Genomic DNA, 20738 nt, shown 5'->3' with positions numbered 1-20738 from the left:
GAATTTGAAGACAAACAACTGAGATTTTATTTATCCTGAAATCAGCTACATGATATGGCCTTCAAAGTATTGAAAGCAGTGATATTTCTGACGTTTGCGGTAATATTAGTGACGACGTGGTTTTGCGGTTCGTCGTTCTTCATTCAAAAACCAAAAAATCACAACAAGCGTGTAGCGACAGACTACTACGCGTTGAGGTTGAACGATTCAAAATCATTTCGTGCTCCCAAGGATCATTTATAGAAGACAGCAACTCTTTTATGAGGAGGATGGAGGAGAGAATGTCACGACGAAGGTTGCACATTCAAAAAATCTGCAAAGCAAAAGGTAATTTTGCTGTTGATTGAGCGCCAGTCGCTGGTGCAGTGCGATCTACTACTGATCTTTTGACAATTAAGCGAAATGTAATTGTAGAACGTTAACATTTAATTCAATACTTGCAGTGCTTAGTTTTCAGTTCTTTCAACAATAAAAGGAATTGTTGAGACCTGCAGTTTCTAAAACTATTTTGACTGAATTATAGTTACCGTAATAACGATGTTTAATTCATGTTTGATGTAGCTTGCTCTGGTGCTGTGTTCAACAAAGTCTAATCATTGCAATGTAAACAGCTGCATCATGTAGCCTATATGTGCTATTAATCCAAAATATGCCAGCACTTTTAACCGTACAGTACAGTCCTATTGTCAATAGAAAATCCAAGAGCTGTCTGTATTAAAGAATCGTCGCATTAAATGCATTGTCATGCTGGTACGACCTGATGTGAACCTTGCACAACAAAATCAGGAAAAATTATTTATTTCTGAACGAAATCCATGTACACCTGTTTATTAGCATCATCTATGGCAGGGGTGGGCAACCTTTTTGAACCCGAGAGCCGCTTTGGTTGTTAAATTTTTACTGACGAGCCAAGTCATAAGAACTTATGATGTCATAAATAGTTTATGTCGTTTAATTGTTCCATATCTGCATTCCTCAATCGAAAAATATCATTAAATTTGGATAATTATCAATTTGTCATCAATGCTGGCCTAAATAAGGAAAAGAAAAAGAGAGAAACGTTCATAAACAGTACTCTTGGTAGCCTTTACAATTTTTTTGAAATTTTACGATTCGACTAGAAGAGCCACAAAAAACATGCCGGAGAGCCGCAGTTTGCCCACGTCTGATCTATGGGTACGCCACCGCCAAAACTTGACGTCAATAATTATTTTATCGTATCACATTGCAACAGTGGTATTATTTGCAGCAACAAAAAATGTAAAAGTAACCAATTAAGCTTATAACAAAGCATATTAATTATTATTGACAACTTTATGCTGTGAGGCGTAAGCCAATCACAAGATCAGATTTTTCCACATATTAAAAATTCAATACAATGCGTTCTATATAGGACAGGATAAGAAAATGTACTGATTGCTGCATATAATTAAAGTGGATAATTAAACAAATAAACATAATAAAAAGCGTGAAGGCAAGTTTTCCTTCAAACTGCAGCACTTATGGCTTTTCGTCATAGCTATGCTCGAAAATATTGATTAACGGTTCAAGTATCGGACAAGACATCTAAGCAATAAATCTGCTTCCTATTATGTTTGGTTTTGTATTCATTAATAAATAATTACTTTGATTATGGTTATGTGAAATGATTGCAGAAGAATGATAACTACTTCCCTGAAACCAACAGCGAAGCATTGTGACCTCCTGAAGGAGAAATCGCAGCACAAAGTCAACAGGAGGGTTAAGAGTTAAAAAGAATAAAAGCCGGCAAAATCACTTTGTCCCAGGTTGCAGAAGAAAACTAACAGAAATGTTATCTATTTCGCAGAAAGCAAATTATATTAATCAAAGCGAATGCACTAAATGGGCAATATTATGTGGTTTGTGGTGCAGTTTTCGGCGTTATTATAAGCAACTGCAAATCCATAACGTTAGTACCTGTCAGTCCTGTGTGAATTAAGCCACTGCCAATTTTTTTAAAATATCTGTACGAATCGTGATTTGACAGGTGATCTTCAATTGAAGACAGATTGTGACAGTTTAAATCCGATGTGCTGATTACTGCTCCGGCAGCTGGTGTCGGACCGTCTTGACCGTCGGTGCCAGCAGATAAAAAAGTGACGTCGAAATTCATGGGATGCGGATCCAGCAACATCTTACGAGCAAACGACAAAACCATCTCTTGGTTTCTTCCTCCCAGGCCATACTCTTCACCAAGAGTGACAGTTGTCTCTCCACCGCCAATGACACATATGCCGTTTACTGCATTTTGAGGATCCTTTTGGTACTTGGTTAGTTTTTGAGTGAACAATTTTAAATTTTCTGCTGGCAAGCCATGATGTTGCAACTGCGTTGACACAAATTGCATGTGTTCTTCATTGCTGTGCATAGGTGTGTTTGTATGCCACGAATCCACTAAACATGCACTTAATTGTGCAAAAATCTCTCCCAACTTCTTTGCTTCTCCTTGCAATCGATATCCTAAAACTAGTGCTATAAAGCCACGTCTTTCTGCATCAAGTTTTACTGCTTCAATTGCTACTTTGTTATTTCCAACTAAGACATTATGCACATGGTCCAAGTTTGTCATCACGGAATGAGTTTTTGCTTTTTCCAAGGCTAAATACACACTGGAAGGAAGTGATGAAGTTAAGTTGTATCTGTCCAACACGCATAAAGCATCAGCTATTGATGTCGTGCTTTGTACCGTTGGTCCACTGGCAATCATTTCGACTGGATCATCAATAATGTCGGACAAAATTAAACTCCAAACCTGTGGCAAAAACATCATAGAATTAATTGTCATCATAAATATCACCAACACATCCTACATCCTAAAAAAACTGTTAAATTTTTTATTGTCACATCACTAATACTAACAATGCATTATGATTGCATTTACAAATACCATTTGCTTAGCACAATACTGCAGCCAATATTTATAATAAAGGACTGAGATAGTAAACCAACCTTAGCAGGTGATGCTGCTTGTGCCAACCTTCCACCTTTAACAAGAGATAAGTTTTGTCGCACTGTGTTTAGTTCTTGAATATTTGCACCTTTTGACGCCAGCGATTTTGTTACAAACATCTTATCGTGTAAAGTCATTGGTGGCACAGGCAAAGGTAATGAGGCTGAACCTCCTGAAAACCATGCAATGAAAATTTTGAAAACAACAACGGAAAACCTCCGTTTGATGAAAAAGTGTGAACAACTGCTTTCTTAATCACTCACCGCCAGAAATTAGTGCTATTATCAGATGATGCTCAGTAGCTCGTTCACAAATCTTTAAAATTTCCTTCGCAGCCTCATGTGCAGTTTCATCTGGCTGGTTGTCCTTTGCGCCCTCGTAAATTTTTATCTTACCGTCATTTATAGGAAGAAGGAGACTAATAATAAATATTCAGTGTCACATTAAAACAATTTTTCGTTGTTTTCCTGAATAAACAAAAACACACCACAAAAACTTAAATGTAGGCTGTTATCAAGTTTTTATTCATTTGTTCAATTTCTTTAAATTCTAGATTGACAACAACACACATACACAAATATTCATTCGCAATAGTGGCCATACAATGGTACTCCACTACCCATATACAATTAACTGCACCCATCAGCATAATTTTTTGTGAGGTAACAGGCAACATGTCAATATGCAAGTCATGTTTAGAACAACAACTAAACAGCATTAAGCTAATTACATTCTAAGAAAAGACATTAACATTGTGGTATGGCTTGTAACTCACATTAACTTAACTTAACTTGCTTCATAACTAGAACATCAACAACAGACAACACAACTGTGTTACCAGACAATGTTTGTTGTAATACGCATACAAAACGGGTGCAATTAACATTCAAACTTGTCATTATAGTATATAGGCCAATGTGACTTACTTTGAATTACTTTCAGCTAAATCTTGTAGTATGCCATGAGGAATACTGATTGCCCCATCCACAAGATGTTCTCCGACAAGACTTTGAACCTGATGACCCATTCCAGATATTGCCTTCCCAAAGCCAACCAAATGTACATTATGATTGAGATTATGTTGTTGGCCATCTGTTTAATTTGATATTGACTAATCATAGTTTATATATACCAAAAAAAATCTAAAAAGCATAGGATGTCACAATAAATTATTTTAAACCTATTTCACTAACCTAAATATAAAGTGTTTCCGCAACGTTTAAGCTTTCCGGCAACAAGCGTATTTGGATTTACTGCATTCAAGGCACGCCTAAATAGGGAAACTGCAATGTTTTCGACGGCAGACATATTTTAAAATGTAAAAAACGGCAAGAAACCAACAAAATCTTTATTTTAAACACCTTATAACTGTCAAAATTCCGCATAAAAATAAGCAAAAAGTTCCAATTAGTAAGGTATTGAAATAAAACAATTACCAACAGTTCGATTTCTACTCAATTTGGCAGCATTGTCTTGCACTTGGGGAATACCCAAATATATGCAAAATCTCAAATACGTAACTTTTCAGACTTGTGAGCGTGTCTTCAAAACAGTTTTAAGGTTTTGATACATTATTTTTCGTTTTCCTTTGTTGATGCGAAGCAAAACAGTTTTAAGGGAAAACAAGTTAAACGTATAGTTAGCGGTATATTATGTAAATCGCAGTGCTAACTTATTCAGCAATGCGAACAACATCACACAATAGTTACGAAACACAGGCAAACAATTGCACAAAGAGAAAAAATATCATAAATTATACATTTTCAAAATGAAAAGTTCCAAGCTTTGGTTGGCTACATAAGGTGTAAAAGATAACTACAAACCATAAAAGTAACAAAGAGGCTCATTAAAAGTAGTACAGTAACATCGAATCCTATGTTAAGATTAACTAAAACTTAATAGCTAAAATGAAGGAAACTTTACAGCAAAAAGTTTTCTTTGTCAAGTATGACGATGTTTTTACTTTTGGCTTCGGATTTCCGTTTGTTATTTTCCTTCAGGTTATGAAAGTATTTTCGAATTTCGTAAGGACCTTGCCGGCATATAACTAATGGAGGGCGCACTAACGGATTTCCATCGATATTTGATGAACATGGGTGCTGGCCCCAATCCAATCGAAACAGTTCACCGAAATCTTCTGGAAGAATTGTCAGGTCATTTTCACCTATATTTTGCACCGAAAGATTAATGTGACTTAAAACCGGACTATAAAACCAAATAGAGCAGGCTACTCCACAAAAACTCAACGCAAGACGAAAAATCCAACCTAGCATGCAGTTATAGGGCTAAGTGCAAAGGAAACTTAATTGTTGACCTTTTAGGCACAATTATGCTCACCAAGCCAGAGACAGGAAAGTAAAGTCAACGTGGAGAACGATTCAGGGAGTTTTTCAATGGCGTTTATGAACAAAAGTAATGTTTGCAGCGTGGTGGAAAGCTGAGATATTTCCCCAGGTATAACTCTGACGTCATTATCACTTAAATCGAGAAATCCAAGATTGGTCAAAAAACAAATTTCCAGTGGAAAAATTAAAAATCTGCCAAACGAACAAAAAAACTTAGTTTTAACTTTTAGTTAAAAAGTTTAAAAAAGTTTAAACTTAGTTTTAAAAACTTAGCTTTAGATCCATGACTGATCTAAACATGTCCGACTTCCCCTCAAAGAATTTTCCTCCCTTACGATTTAAACTAAAGTTTCCGGAGATGCGACTATAAAGAACCTATAGGCCTACGAATCGTCGAATGTCAGTCGACTTTGTAATTTGTTTCACCTGTTATTGGCTAGATGCAAACTTTTCAGATTTTTCAAGTTTGTTATTCCCTGTGGAAGCGTGGAAAGGCAATTATTGCTCAAGATTAATACTTCAAGGCTGCGCAATTTTTCGATTTCGTCAGGAAGAGCATGCAGGTCATTTGTGTCCAAAATAAGCTGTCTGAGATTAACGAGATTTCCAATGGCGCTAGGTAGGTAAGGAAGCTTGAACTGTAAATGATAAAACCATGAAAAAGGAAGGAGTATATATCGGCTTCAGCTAACACATAGGCCTAAGCTAAATTTACTTAGCATTAATATGATAATGTAGAGGCAAAGATGAAAATGTCGCCGTGTTAATGTTTTCAGTGTAATTACTATTAGCTTAAATCTTAAAGTTTATTAACTAGCTAAAATAAACTTACAACGACACTTAAATTACACTTACATCAAGACAGGATTTTCTTTCTGGGCTTAAGATCAAACTTTCAACATAACGTCGATCGAATAACTCAGGTGACAAAGTAGCAAGTTCTAAACCCGTTATCTTGACATTTTTTCGATATTTAATTCTCAATATTTCTGCTGGATTTTCCATAAAAACCTTTTCATTTGTCAAGCGCTTATCTTTGCCTTTAAGCTCAACAGGTGGATTCAGCTGCGGTGATTGTTTTTTTAAAGTATTAATTCGGGAATTTCTTTCGCCAATGAAGTAGAGATAATCTTCATCTACGGGAACTTTAACTTTCTCCGTCTGTACAGTTTTCTTTAAATTCGTATCCCCAGCTTCTACGTTTCTTGTGTTTCTTGATGGCACCGGTATTCTACTTTGGTTTTCATTTTGATAGTACGTTTTAAAAGGTTTCGGGTTTCTCTCTTTGTGTGTGGAAGCCGGTACCAAGCCGTTGCTGTGAAGATATGGTCTTGAACTCATGATAGATCAGTCAAACAGTAAATTACAACAAATAAATTAACCAATACTGCTGCACCGTAGCTATAGCCTACTTTTGCATAATACAACATTTCTTAAATTTAGGTTATTTTTAAAATCAGTGGTAAAGTCAGTAGGCCTACAAGCACAAAATGACATAGCGTACAAACCGCAACAATATACAAATAGGCCAACAGTTTGTTGTATAGCCTACGCTATGCATCCAGATTACTAACTTATATAACCTTTACCATTTCATTTTCTTTCTAAAATTTTAATTTATTTAGGCTATAGTTTCAATTTATTTCGAATTTAGAAGAGAATTACATCTACCATTCTAAATTCGACTTTCCACAAAGCATGTTGTAAAAGACGCTATGAAATGGATCTATTGAGGATATTTCATCGCTCTCTACTGAGCTGCCCGATGTCGAACAATACAAGCAGACAGCGGTTTTGAACTAAGCGACAGAATAAAGAAATCGGGCGTGTACTTAAATAGAAAAGTTTTTCAAGTAAATGGTGGCCTTTGTTGTGTACACAAAACCTGCCCGTGCTAGATTAGCCTATAGCATATGTCAGGCGACTCTTATATTGGAAACTGGTCACATGTTATTTTAACACAGATCAGCTGTATAAACGTGGTTAAATTGCCTATCGACCATTGTATGGGTATAAGCTAACAAACTTATATTAACGTCAAATAATTGTTCACATAAAATTTATCACTGCGTCAAAAACATGGATGGTCTTTTTACAATTCAGACTGTCGAATTGAAATAAGCTTAGCTGAACATATGGAGCTCTGGGCTGGCCGCATCATATCCTTCGGCAGACCGTAATTACTCAAACCTGGTTTACTCTCTACAGTACTACACAGTTACTAAATTAAGAGATGTAAGAAAATTGAAATTGTTTCTTTCAGTTACTTTTGGCATCCTCATTTCTTTAGGTGCCATGGATTCTTTAATGCAAATAAATTAATCATGTGCAAAATCATCCCGGAAAACCATGGGGAAACCCAGGAAACTAGGGAATTCAGTGTATTTGGAAACACAGGAAATGTGGAACATCTTCAATACTTGAGTTTGTAGCAATTGATACAATGCGCATAAACGACAAAATCTAGTGCAAGTTGGGAAGGGGTTATCACAAGAAATATTACAGACAAAGTTTTTCAATTTTCTTCAATCCGTAAATTAATATTGACCGTGCCTGCAAGACACCTGTTTTTCGTTCCGATCTAGCCTAATTGCCGCATTAACGTGATTTTGTTTTTCGCCAAGTGTTTAAGTATTAATTTGCAATGACAGATCATGACTTACCTGGTTCTGTCAGTTGGTGTTTTGCGTATCGCTGCCAGCCGCTAGCCATGCCATGTATGTACAAATGTTAAAATGTGTAGGAAGCCTCACGTCGGCACATTTCCGGGTTTAGTACACACTGTACAACCAGGTAGTGCATTTGTATACCAGACCCGTGCTACATGAATCGAGACTCCGTTTTCCTATACTGCTTTGATTTTTAGAGCACCCCGGGAACTCCAAGGAGTGTGCGGTTATCCAAGTGTAACCTAGGGGGCTCGGGCTCTAGGCTAACACTGACTGACTAACAAGAAATTTGACGTCTTGTACACAAGCGCACAACCACAGGATCCCTTTGTATACTAGGCTAGAGCCCAGCTACTCAAATTGTAACGTCATCTGGTTGTGCACTTATATACTACACCCGAAATTTGTTTAACATAACATTTATTTCAATTATAACATGTGCATAGTAGACTAATTCACTCTTTGTTTGTTGTTTTTATATTTTGTGCAATATTGCACAACTAGTTGTATTTTGAAGAATGAAAGATTTTTGATTTCTGTTCGAATCACTTGCAATGGCAAAGTCCTTCAACGTGGATGCACTCGTAAAGAAGCTGAAGAATGTATCAAATACTCAGGATAGTATTCCCATGCTCTCACTGTGGATTATTCATCACAAATCTCATCATAAATTGATTGTTGACACCTGGCTCGACGTTTTGAAGAAATGTAATAACATAATTTGGCTGTAATGTTTTGATCTGATATCTTTATATGTTATGCTTAGTTTCATATAGCTTATATACTGTGACTTATTGTGTAAGATAAGATGTCATCTGAAACTTTTTGTGTAATATGAATTCTGTTTTATGTATGCAGCAAAAACATCTCACAAGTTGACCTTGCTCTATCTTGCCAATGATGTGATCCAAAACTGCAACAGAAAGAAGGCTCCTGTGTTTAAGGACAGTTTTTCTGACGTCCTTCCAGAGGCCGTGACTGTGCTGAGGTGAAGTTTTGGCTTTGTTCTTAAAAACATATTTTTACTTCATTAATTTAATGCAATCAATTGTTTTCATGTTTTTATACAAAATCGTGATTGTGTGTCAACCTTCAGACATTTTAAAAGTCGCTACTACTGTATAGCTAATTTTTGCAATTCAGACATATGCATATATTGGTTTTGGTCCTACAGGGATGCTGCAATTAAATCAAATGTGCAAAGAGTTGTAAAAATATGGGCAAAAAGGGGTATCTTCGATGTGGAGTTTACAGATCAGTTGCTCGCTGCGTTAATCACCAACAGGGCACCGGAGAAACTTCGAAATAAATTACTCATTGAATATAAGGTGAAAGCAAGCTTTCTAACTTTTAAATTATTGTACTATGAGCAATGTTTGCGACTGTAAGGTAAAATATCATGCTATAGTGGTAAATTGCATTTACAAAATTGACAAGTATATGAAAATTTCAAAATAGACATCACATTTAATTGATGAAGTAAAAAAGTTCAAGGCTTTGGAAGACGAAATTGAATCTGATCAAAATCGTCTTAAATCTTTAAGGGTTGATGTTTCTAGCTCTGATGCTATCAGGAAATTGAAAGGTTGATTTTTTTAGATATCGTAATTCTGTAGTGGTTAAGTGTTATATTTTTGTGCTTGTCCTAATACTTTAAACTCAACCAAATGTTTGTTTCACTAATGCTTAATTTATAGACAAGAGTGGTGGCGAAAAGTTTTCGAAAGAGTTTGAAGAATCTGCAACACAACTGGAAAATTTTCTTGAACGCTTTGAAATGTATATTGAGAGACGAAAGAGTTTGCTCGAGCTGCTTGAGCAAGGAACTGTGTATTATCACGCTCAGTATCATGAAGCGAAAATTGTTGTCAACGTAAGTCGTATTATGGAATTAATTTAGAGATACAAGCTTATCTTTTATTTTGCTATCTATGTCATTTAAAAATTTGCAACAGGCTTACAAGAACTTTGAAGGCCGAGTTAACAAAATGAAGCGTGGTTTGGACAAAGTGGTTGCGAGTTTACCCACGTCTTCTGCTGATGTTCAACATGACAGCCGCGGAGAAGACATGGAGATGTCTGACGATGACAAAGAGCTTGGAAAGTAAGAGACGCACATATAATGGTGACCTGGTATTTTGTTTGACAAGACTTGACTTGTTCAATTCTCAATTTATGGATTTTGAAGAAGCGTCAAAGTTGTGATGATATAACGATGTAACAGACTTTTTTCTCATATTGCCATATTTCCTATAGTAAGCCTTCTAAGATTGTTGCCATGGATACAAGAATATTAGGTTCTCAGAAAGTGCCTCCAAGTGAGAATGCATCAACGACTGTGACCAGTGCAGCAGAAGATGTGGTATGGTTGCACAAGTATTGTACCCTGCATTGAAATGTTTTAATTCAGTGGCATGTTAAATTTGTGTTGATATTTCATTAATCGTTTTATGTTGCTTAGATAAAGTTATTAGCTCTCGAGCTTGAAACCATCAAAAATTCAAATGAGCCTGCAAGTCCATCGAAGTCTACCGTTACTGGATTAGTGAATCGACCCGGATTGCGTGGCGCATCGGATAACACAGCAGATTCAATGATGGTAATAGTGCGATACAGATGTAAAATCACAGTTATTAAGAAAAGAAAAACTTAAACACTTGTTAGCCTTTTTTTTAGTTTACTTTTTGCTGTTATTGAAAATTTAGCCAAATTTCACTATCAGACACTTTTTTGTTGCCTAATGGGTATACCCTGGCATACCCATTTCCCTAGGTTGTCCTAGTAGTATAAAATGTCTTGTTACATGAGTTCAAAAGCCAGGAATATTACTAGTAAAGATGTACAGTATTCCTGTAAAAAGCAAAATATGATGTATTTAGCTGACTGTGTTTTACTAGGGAAGTGAAACTGTAAATGCCATGTGAGCTACTTTTTCCTCGTTGCATGCTATTTGGCAGTAAATACAACCAGTTACTACTTCCTCTTAGATATTGTCAATGCCAAATAAAACATTTTTACTATAATGTATTTTGAGCAAAAATACCAGGTAGAAAGTTCACCTTGTGACTACCTCATATCTGTGCTTGACATAACAGCAAAATGGTTGATGACAAACTTTGACCTTTGCATTCACTACTTTCATGTCTGCTTTACTTACCATATTAGAAATTTTCCGTAATGTTTATATACTTTGCAGTTCCATGAAATTACAGTTGTTACATATTTCTCAGCAACATATTTCTTGTGATTGCAGACGGATGTTAGCAGAACGTCGCTGACCATTACTAGGCCAATAGCACAATCAGTGCCTGATGTCAACAAGGGGTAAAACGTCGTAATTTAAATCGTTTGATTCCTATCATGCATAAATACTTTTCATCTTTTCCGTTGTACATTTGTTCTCGATGCCCTTCTCAAACCGTAGGTGCTGTGTGAAAGTTTTAAGAGGTACACCCAGTACTGGTTGAACATGTTTTTGGTGAATTAATTACAGTTTTTCATCTAACAGATCTGAACCAAATACTCCCGGCACTGCGTCCCCTCCATCGCCCACAGGATCTCCGGAGTTGAATATATCGAGTCCTCCTCGACAGCAAAGCTTGGAGTCGAGACTTGCCGACATTTTTAATGATGCTGTTGTTGCAGGCGCCGATAAAGTTCAAAGTGCCGCCAGTGTTGAAAGTGACAGTGACTCAGACACCAGTAAACTAATTAAACGGGCAACTGCGTCCGCCAGTGAGAAGAATTTAGGTGCAACTTTTCTCCCCGGCTTGGGAAATCTTGACGAGATAAAGCCGAGTGACATAAAGTTAAGCATCGTTAACGACACTAAACCACCTTCGTCAAAATACCAGTCAGCATCCGCTGGAACAAATATCACAACATCTTCACATAATAACTCACAGCCACCCACCACTGTGAATCAAGCAAGCAGCAGCGCTACAAATCAATCTATCCCTGTAATAGGTGGGTTGACCCGAGTGTCAGGTCCCCCTCTAGATGGGTCATCCACCCCGACACTTGATGAAAACCCATACACGTCAACAACCCAGTACAACATCAATTCCCATTCGGGTATTATTTCCCCTCCACGTTTTAGTGGTGATGCTTTGACGTTTTTAACCAGATTCATGGGCCAGGCAACGAAAACTGAACTAAATAGCTCTGAAGCAGCAAGTGTCGCAGTGCTACCTTCAAATCCTACACCTTCATCAGCTGATGGCCATTATCACAGTTGGCCGCCAACAACACAAAGTACGAATGATATTAGTCCGACGTGGATGCCAGCTTGGCCGAGGCAAGCACCCTTACCACAAAGTTGGCCACAACCAGGACTTCCGCCTTTACCTCCCGCTTCGTTTACGTCGGTTGCTTTACCACCGCCTCCTCCCGTGTTTTCGTGGCCTTCTGCTGGTGTCCCATCATTGCCAACGTGGCCGCAACCAACTCCTTCCAGGTCCGAGCAGACGTGGAATTCTACCTCCCAGAAACGAGAATCGAATGCTCTTGCTGAGAATTCGACCCCTAAGAAATTGAAATGGGATGGCGATAAAGATTACAGGTAAAGTTTGTTACATTGTGATTTCATGCTGTTTATTGGGTTCTAATTAGTGCTGTGTGTGTGTCACGTGATGATACCTGTTTGACAGAGGTAACCAGGATGATAAAGTAAGCTCCACTTCTTCACCAAAGTCCAGTTTTCAAGGGGAATCGTCTGTTAACATTGCCAATCGAAGAAATAGCAATCTTATCACTCTGTCCAGTGAGACTAACGCTCCAAAGCCAGCAACTTCTAGTGAATCCAAGGAAGAAAAGAAGTCTAATGTTTACGAGCCAATGGCTATGCTCAGGAAAAATATGCGCTCAAACTCCGAAGATGGCAAACTGGAGATGGCAGACATTTTTCCCAATCCAACATCCAACGTAAGCCCTACAGTGAAAAGTGTGCCTTCGTTGGGGGAATGTCGAAATTCACAAGACACCTGGCAACGCAAAACTTATGACAGCCTGGGGAACCCCGTTGTATCTGATGCTGCTGCATCTGTTTGCAAAGAAACCTTCAAACCACAAAATTTTGAAAATCCTCCAAATGTACCTTACCACCCACCCCCACGCTTTCCCCGAGGCAGAGGTACATCGTTTTCACCTTTGCAGCCACCGCCGCGGATACCGCCCCCCCCAAATCGTTTTAGACCCCCGGTTGCTGATCTTGCACGAGCAGAGAATGAACTACTGCAGTATGAGCTTAATCTTTTGGCTGAGGAGAGAATCCGTGATGCAGAAATCTTACGAGATGTAACGATAAGAGAAGAGTTGGGTCCTCCTGGAGGCCGAGGCTGGCGCACCGGCCCTCCTCCTCGTTCCCCCTATATGAGGCCCAGGTTGCATCGTCCACCCCGACAAATTGCGCCATTGAGAGGATCCCGTCCCATGCCAAGGATGCACTACTAACGTCTTAATACAAATCAATGGAAAGAAGACTGGAAGATGCTTTTGGTAAGAAAAGGGTGCTCTATTTGTATAACCTGTATTTTATCGCATGTTTACAGGAGAATGTATTTGCCAGTTTTTCTTTGAAAAATGTTTCCAAATATTAACGCTCAGTTCACTGTTAACAAAATCGTTGGCGTTTATTTTTTTTTGAAAATCCAGCCTGCCAGAACGCCTTGCATTTCACAAGATGAAGATTTCCTCTAAAAAAAGTTTCACAGATTTGTGATATTTTGTTTTGTCTCAATGTTTTAAATTATAATTTCTGGCTTATTCATCTGCAACTTCTTTATGATCGGTTTCAATATTTCGCGGATGCGGTGTGATAAAACATTTCGAGAAGAAATAACAGTAAGTGTGAACGCCTTTATGGCATGCTGCAATCACTTGTCGAGTCAGTGCTGTTGATTTTGTTTTGGTTTGACTGTTTGCTCAATTCGCATTTGGTTCTCTTTCAAACATTTCGTACGGTGATATCGTTTTGTTAGTGCTAATATGCTGCTATTTGGTTGTGTGTTTCGGATAAATGTAAATAGCACCGACCTGTGCTGTGATTTCTGCCTGAAGAAGTCAACTATGACAAGATGACGACCACAATGGATCAACGGAAAATAAGAAGCATGCATTTATTCTCAGAAGGAGTTAACAAACTGAATTGAGTTTATCCACGTTTGCAGGCGAAACGGTTTCTTAATTGGAAACTAAGCTCTCTCCTCAAACGGGAGTTTTATAATTTGATATACAATCATCATGCAGATACAATCAGTATGATAACAAGTAAATCAATGGGCATTTGAACATGTTTCACATATCAACGAGCCCATAAAAATCGGTTACCTCTAGATATTAGCTGGAAAAAAGACGTTAATGTGACTAGTGTAGGTCTGTAATTATCTTTTGGGGGAACGTGATTAATTCAAACCCCAAATTTGTCAAACGCATATCGGCGCTGTGACATGACACGTGGTAGCTGTCGTTATGCTCTATTAAGTAGCACAAAAATATTACGTCACTCCAAAAGGAACCTCGCAATAGGCTGATGCAATAGCCTGGCAGAAGAAAGTTTATTAATAAACTTATTGTTTTGAAGTTTTCATGTTGACGATCCACAAACAGTAACCGTAATTTTGTAAATATCAACTCAGTGCTGATGAAACGCGACATCATGTTGTTTAATTGGTCATGGTTGAGCAGTCCAGTTCAAAGCGATTTCAGCCGTAACTTTCGTAACATTTGGCCTATATAATACTGTTCCTGTGCACTATATTGAAGTCATTTCAGTTAGTTTGCGAAAGTAGGATAGTCAAGCCTAGCCCAAAATGGGCAAATGAATGCAGTATTTAAACTTAAACGTGTAATCGCGGTACCACGGAAGCATTCAGCGAATTGGTCGAGGCTGCATGTTTGTGAATTAGCCTAAATCGGTTGTTATTCTTAACGTTACGTACTGTAGACTATGGGTCAGCGCCTAAAGCCAGGGCTATGGGTTGCCCGTTTGTATTTCTGACATTGCAACACTGGCAGATTAAAAGGTCATTGAAGGTAACTAATACCCTGAAAGGGCTCTGGAACGCCTAACAAGTGCATAATCATTATTGTGAATTCACAACTCGGTCCTTGCTAGCCTATGCGCTTGTGCATCTGCATGCAAAAGGACTGGAACAAAGAACATTACGTTTTGACTGATAATGCAAATAGAGTTGCTGTCATTGAATTAAAGAATGATAAAGCCGTTTTGAAAATAAAGCCAGTCAATCCAAGGTTAGCCTGCCATCCTTCAGCTTCATCATTTATGTCTGAAACTGATGTATGTCAGTATGTTATATGTGAAATTTTATTCTCTTTTTTTTCTTTACATTTTGTAATATATATACTGTTTATTTTTCGCCATTGATTGTGGGGAGCGAAAGTACGGTTCTAGCTTTGTTAAAGCATGCTAAAATAAACTTAATACGCTTACAAACAATCAAGAAGCAGGAAAAACTGGCAAAACCCTAACCATGAGGATTTAAAACGTACAAGATATTAAATACTGTTGTGCCAAAATAACAGAAGGTTAACTCAACCATTGAACCAGGAATCGTTTACGTTAAGGCTGACTAGGAAAAGCATAAAATAATAAAAAAAATTAAAACCGAGCACGTAAATCAAAAAATACTTCTATTGGAAAATGCAAGAAAAACAAGTTTGAAACCAGGGCTCAGGCGACAAAGAATCATTGTGCAAAGACTTTCATATTACAAATTCAATATGATAACATTCCACCAATCATTATTTTGGCGATGCTTAGTGAAATATGTTACATTTTTAAGTTAATGAGGGCAGTGTTAAATACCCGTATGTAAACATACTGTATTAAGAGCTCTGAAACAGTGAAAGTCAAAACAATATGATGTTTTAGTAAGTCTAAATAGAGGTTTATCATACTTACACCCTGAACCACTGAACAGCCCATTCCAATATAAATCTAAACATTTGAAATTAGAAAATTGAAGGATTTGTATATCAGTATATTGCTCAAACTCAACTTTTGCCAGAATTTGTATGTAAGGTGATTTTATGACTTTGACTGATTTGCTGACTTGTCATATTCTTAAGATGTATACGTTGAATTGGTTTTAAGTCTTAGGTCAACGGGATGAAATAATCTGGTATCCAACAATGAAGGCGATTGTTGTTGTTGAAGAGACATCAGAAATAATTTATCTTTGGCATGACGATGAATTTAAAGAAACTTTGCTGCACACAATGGACAGCTGCACAAGTGATAGTTCTACTTTTGATGTGTACGTCCAGATGTATTTTGCTCCGATCATCCTTTCGTATTTCACCTTGAAATCGAAGCTGAACGAGAGCTGTATGAACATCGAGTGTGATTCGAAAAAAGTATCGATTGTCTTCTTGGAGCATCAGAGGTTCTTATTTATTGGCTTGGAGGAAGCTGAAACTTTGTGCAATGAGAAAATATACCGGCAATTGTGCTTCCTGCAGCATTCATTTGATTTCATGTTTGGACTATGCAGTCGCTTTCAATTGACAGATAATTCCCGCCTACACAAGGCAAAGTCAAGGAACAGCATCACTTGTTTGCTCGAAGCTTATATGAAACTATGTGCATCAGAAAACGCATTTTTATTTGAAGCAATAGAAAAACTGAAAATCACTTCGGATGTGTCAGACGTGGCTGAGGTAGTTTTAAAAAAGTGCACAAATTCTGTGCGTGCTGCAATTTCGCACAGGAATGTCCAACATGCTTTTATATTTGCTGGCTCAAGGTTGGTGGCTTACCACACTACAGGCACTGCACATTTTTCTTTGTCAACTGGTAATATGCTGCATATTATGTCCATGATGTCCTCAAAGTTGCAGAAGGTAAAACACCGGGGAAGTGACTCACTTACCGATGAGACCAGAAGTAGTGATGTTGGCAGTGAAGATTATTCCCAATCTGAAACATCCAGGACTTCGTTTCCAAGTGCTCCTGAAGATGTCTTCAGTGGAGGTGATATGTTTAGCGGGGATGATGATATCTTCCTGAAAACTGATGTGGATACAGTTATTGCTCAGACTGGCTTAGTTTCACAACCAAGTGATTCACAAGTAGAAAATCCCTCAGTGACGTTGTATGAAGCTGACGTCAGTCCAAAAACTGCAGCTCAATCCAGGAATCGAATCAAAGAAACCACTGTTGATTTTGGCATTATGCAAGAAGGGTTTGATCTTGTTCATGACCACTTCTCTTCAGAGGAAGATTTGTCCACGTCGAATGCATTTTCTGATCCCCTTTCTTCCGAGGATGAAAGTGTTGATCTTCCTGCTGTCGAGGAGTGCTATGAGGTACCAATCTACTTAACAACATCCAAGAGTCATACCAAGAATTTTATTCCTCACATATTATATTGCATCCCTGTCACATCTCAGGTTAAGATGGTGTTTGTGAGCCGTGAAAAACATGCCGATATTTCAGATGTAATATGTGCCATGATTTTCTTGCTCAATCAGCTTAAATTTGAAAGTGGTGTGCTGGAAATATCTGGACAACACACCGTTGAAAATCTTGAAAGATGTAACAAGCTTTTACACGCTAAAATGAAAAAGTTTAAAGCTTCGTGGGTAAATTTAACAAGAAAAATCACACAGTCATGGCATGCAACTGGCCAGAAGAATTTAAAATCTTTGAATCACCGAAAACCGAATAGAGAACAAATAGCTCTGATCGAAAGATGTGTTAATGAAACCCAACATCGTCTCTATGTTCTATATAGACATCTTTTTCCTTCCTTTGTTGATCATTTGTTCCAAGATAGTTGCTCTAACATTCAAAAAATTCAACGTTATGCACAAAGCAAATTTGCTGGCTACATAGAATACCTCTCTGTAAAATCTCAACAGAATGTAAGTATCACCTCATTTTTGAGTAGATTTCCTGGATTGGTTTACTTTGCATTCACAAGAAGGTCACGTGAGTGTGAGCCTTCTCTTAATCAAACTCCCATTCAGGACGAGATCTATGCTCCTTCTTTCATCTCTTCCAGCTCCTCTGACTTTGTTGCTTCTGTTTATCAGTGTTTGAAACGCAAGTTCTGGTGCAATGTTTATAAGTTTTATGACGAAATGTTGAATGGAAAATTTCAAAGCAGTGCTCAGGACGGGGATTTTCAGTTTACAAATCAAGTGTGGCTTGCCACCAAACAGAAACCAGAAGTAGAAATACAAGTTTCCCCAACCGATGACTTAACTCTCTGTCGTTCCTCGAGCATTTTTTGTGGAAAGTTTTATAGAAATTTGTCTTCATCAAACAGTATTTTGTCTACATCTTTTTTTGTCTACCAATTAGTCTGTGTCCATCTAGCTATGGTTCCGGAAACAATAATTACTGAGCAAATAAAGAATTTAACTGACATTGTCATGAAGCACGTAACCTAATGTTGTATTTAATCTGATGTTGCAAATTAGTTTCTGTTTAGTTAACATTATCAAACAAAAGCAGTTTCCTTTCGAGTAGATTAGACTCTGTCACTTGCAGTTGTTTAGAATGTAGTAGTATGACTAGCTTTAAAAAGTGTAAAAATGACAAAAATATGACTAAATTTTTATGATGCATTTAGACTGTGAAATAATAACTGGCTTGATTTGAATGTTGTTGCTGTTGAAGGATGTGAACTAGTATATATACCTGTTTTTAATTGACTCGCTGAGGTGTATCATATGTATTAATCACTGTGCAGGTATGATGATGCATTGTCTGTATGCCTGGTGTCCAAGTGCAATTTTCTACTTGTTTCTTTAAATACTGTGCAATATTTAGGTTGATGTCAGTTACACCAAAGCATAGTGCTCATAATTTCTTTATATTTTTAAAGGTATACATATATATATAATATATTTTTGTTTACCATTTTCTGGCAAATACATATTCCTGTCCTAGCTGTGAAATCAACTGTGTTTATTTTAATTCATACTGGCAGTTCGTATAAATACCTCCTTTCGATTGAAACCTTTTTAAGTTTATTATTTAATACTATTCATGTTTGTTGAATTAATTGTCGATTGCAATCAAGAAGAGGTTGTAATTATTAGTTAGTAAATGAAACATAAGGAGTATGCAATGTATTTACAATTTACGAAAATGTCTTACTGAGAAATGCTATTTTCATAAAAACTAATGACATTTTGTTGTGGATGCTGAACGCAGCAACAAGTTATCATTTTACAGACGGCTTGGTGCATAATATTTTATTTGTTTTTTGTTTCCATCTGTGCAATCCTGAATGGCTTACATTACATTTACTTGCTTTGTTACTAGAAATCTCATTAGGCTGTTACTGAATGCAACTAAGACCAGACATTCATATAAACATGTTGTGTTTGATGCAAAAACGTTCATTTGAAAGATAAATGCATTGGAGTATGTATTTATATTTTGCAGGGTAATGGATATAGGCTCAATTAGTGGTTTAAATGTGAATACTGAAGCATTAAAGCAGCTTGATAACCATTTGCAGTCAAATAGTTATTTGATCGGGTTTGCCCCATCTGAAGCAGACACGGCTCTCTTAAACAAATTACAATCATCTGCTGTCCCTCTTATTTCTTACCCAAACCTGAGGCGTTGGCAAGCACACATAGTCAGTTTGACTCGAGATAAGTTACCACACTTTGCCAAGGTAGGTCTTGGTATGTGTAAGTTGCGAAATGCGTTTTGCTTGCTGTTGAGGAGCTTGTGCACAGTATTTGTGAAGTTTCTGTGTGTGTGTCTGCAATGAAATTTACTAATTTATGCTTTTTGAAAGTTATTTATGGCCAGTTTTTGTAACATTTTCTGCATGATTATTGTTAGGTTTGTTGTTGTTGTAGAGTACCACACCATATTGCATGAAGCATTAAAATTTCCTGTTATGCAAAGTTGGTGCAGGAAATTCAGTTTAGTTTTCCTTCTGTAGTTAAGTGTCTTTCACAACCTATTTTGAACGCATATAAGCATTTTTTTAATGTTAGCTTTGATTTTATGTTTGATTAAATCAACTGGAAATCACCTGGAAAAGGATTTAAATATATTCATATAAATCTGAACTTGCTATGATTGTAGTCAAAATGCCATAAACGTCAAATTATCTGATAAGAATCTTTTCATCTTGTGAATAAATGATAAAAATTATCTAGTTTTTGCTTAAAGAAAATTGTTAAAATCACTTTAAATCATTCCAGTGTTGTTGATAGTCAATCATATGATATATGATGACTAGGTAAAAACTTTTGTATAAATAATATGGCTCTGCTATTAAGCTTTTTACTGTTGTATCATACAAAATAAAGGATTCATTGTAAATCTATTTGCAAGATTGAAGACTTAAGACCATAAGCGATTAAGCGCCCACGGCTGAAAATATTTGGGGTGCAAAGCGTTAATCATATCAAGTTAGTGACTAGGTTTAAATTAACTTCGTTATAAGTGGATTGCAACAGGTTGATTTAGGCCTAAACTGTTTCTATTTGGTCGTATAGGCCAGGAACATGCTTGCATTGCACATCTTATGGTTTGTCAAACTATCAATTATGATGTCATAATGGGCTTTTTCGTTTGCTGTGCAAAGTTTTGAAATTGTCCATTAAATATTTGGCCTGTTGCAGTTAGTCACATCCTTAACATTTTTAATACGTTAAAATCACATTTATATGTAATTCTTAACCTAGAGCAGTGGTTCTCAACCTTCTGATCTTGGCGGACCCCTTTTTTGGTCTGTCAAAGTAGTGGTGGACCCC

General features: G+C 37.1%; 4 protein-coding genes across 6 annotated transcripts; 2 read left to right on the top strand and 2 right to left on the bottom strand.

The window, feature by feature from the left end:
* Positions 1–839: 839 nt before the first annotated feature.
* Positions 840–4307, bottom strand: LOC143450249 (glycerate kinase-like). Its single transcript, XM_076950709.1, has 5 exons — positions 4165–4307; positions 3898–4063; positions 3235–3389; positions 2971–3143; positions 840–2773 (listed from the first exon to the last, which is right to left on the bottom strand). Exons 1-5 carry the CDS (start codon positions 4277–4279, stop codon positions 1874–1876), a joined length of 1509 nt encoding a protein of 502 aa, XP_076806824.1. The 5' UTR covers positions 4280–4307; the 3' UTR covers positions 840–1873.
* A 583-nt stretch (positions 4308–4890) lies between these two features.
* On the bottom strand, positions 4891–6739 carry LOC143450250 (uncharacterized). The gene is made up of 4 exons (XM_076950710.1): positions 6172–6739; positions 5743–5954; positions 5309–5508; positions 4891–5135 (listed from the first exon to the last, which is right to left on the bottom strand). Exons 1-4 carry the CDS (start codon positions 6655–6657, stop codon positions 4891–4893), a joined length of 1143 nt encoding a protein of 380 aa, XP_076806825.1. The 5' UTR covers positions 6658–6739.
* Positions 6740–7883: 1144 nt separating this feature from the next.
* LOC143449165 (uncharacterized) lies at positions 7884–19544 on the top strand. Of its 3 annotated transcripts, none has more exons than XM_076949257.1 (13): positions 7884–8109; positions 8183–8693; positions 8844–8973; positions 9160–9313; positions 9444–9570; positions 9683–9858; positions 9941–10089; positions 10242–10347; positions 10447–10584; positions 11239–11309; positions 11494–12546; positions 12635–13481; positions 19405–19544. In XM_076949257.1, exons 2-12 carry the CDS (start codon positions 8540–8542, stop codon positions 13434–13436), a joined length of 3060 nt encoding a protein of 1019 aa, XP_076805372.1. In that variant the 5' UTR covers positions 7884–8109; positions 8183–8539; the 3' UTR covers positions 13437–13481; positions 19405–19544. The 3 variants fall into 3 exon arrangements, with proteins under 3 accessions (XP_076805372.1, XP_076805373.1, XP_076805371.1); XM_076949258.1 differs by lacking the exon at positions 19405–19544 and adding an exon at positions 13638–14017; XM_076949256.1 differs by lacking the exon at positions 19405–19544 and having other exon boundaries at positions 12635–14017.
* Positions 14169–19404, top strand: LOC143449166 (BLOC-3 complex member HPS1-like). Its single transcript, XM_076949259.1, has one exon. The coding sequence runs from the start codon at positions 16137–16139 to the stop codon at positions 18399–18401; it is 2265 nt and encodes a 754-aa protein (XP_076805374.1). The 5' UTR covers positions 14169–16136; the 3' UTR covers positions 18402–19404.
* Positions 19545–20738: the final 1194 nt, after the last annotated feature.

This window comes from Clavelina lepadiformis, chromosome 3, assembly GCF_947623445.1.
Source record: "Clavelina lepadiformis chromosome 3, kaClaLepa1.1, whole genome shotgun sequence".
Lineage (NCBI taxonomy): Eukaryota > Metazoa > Chordata > Ascidiacea > Aplousobranchia > Clavelinidae > Clavelina > Clavelina lepadiformis.
The sequence above is the reverse complement of the archived record's forward strand: the minus strand, read 5'-3'. Positions and strand labels throughout refer to the sequence as shown.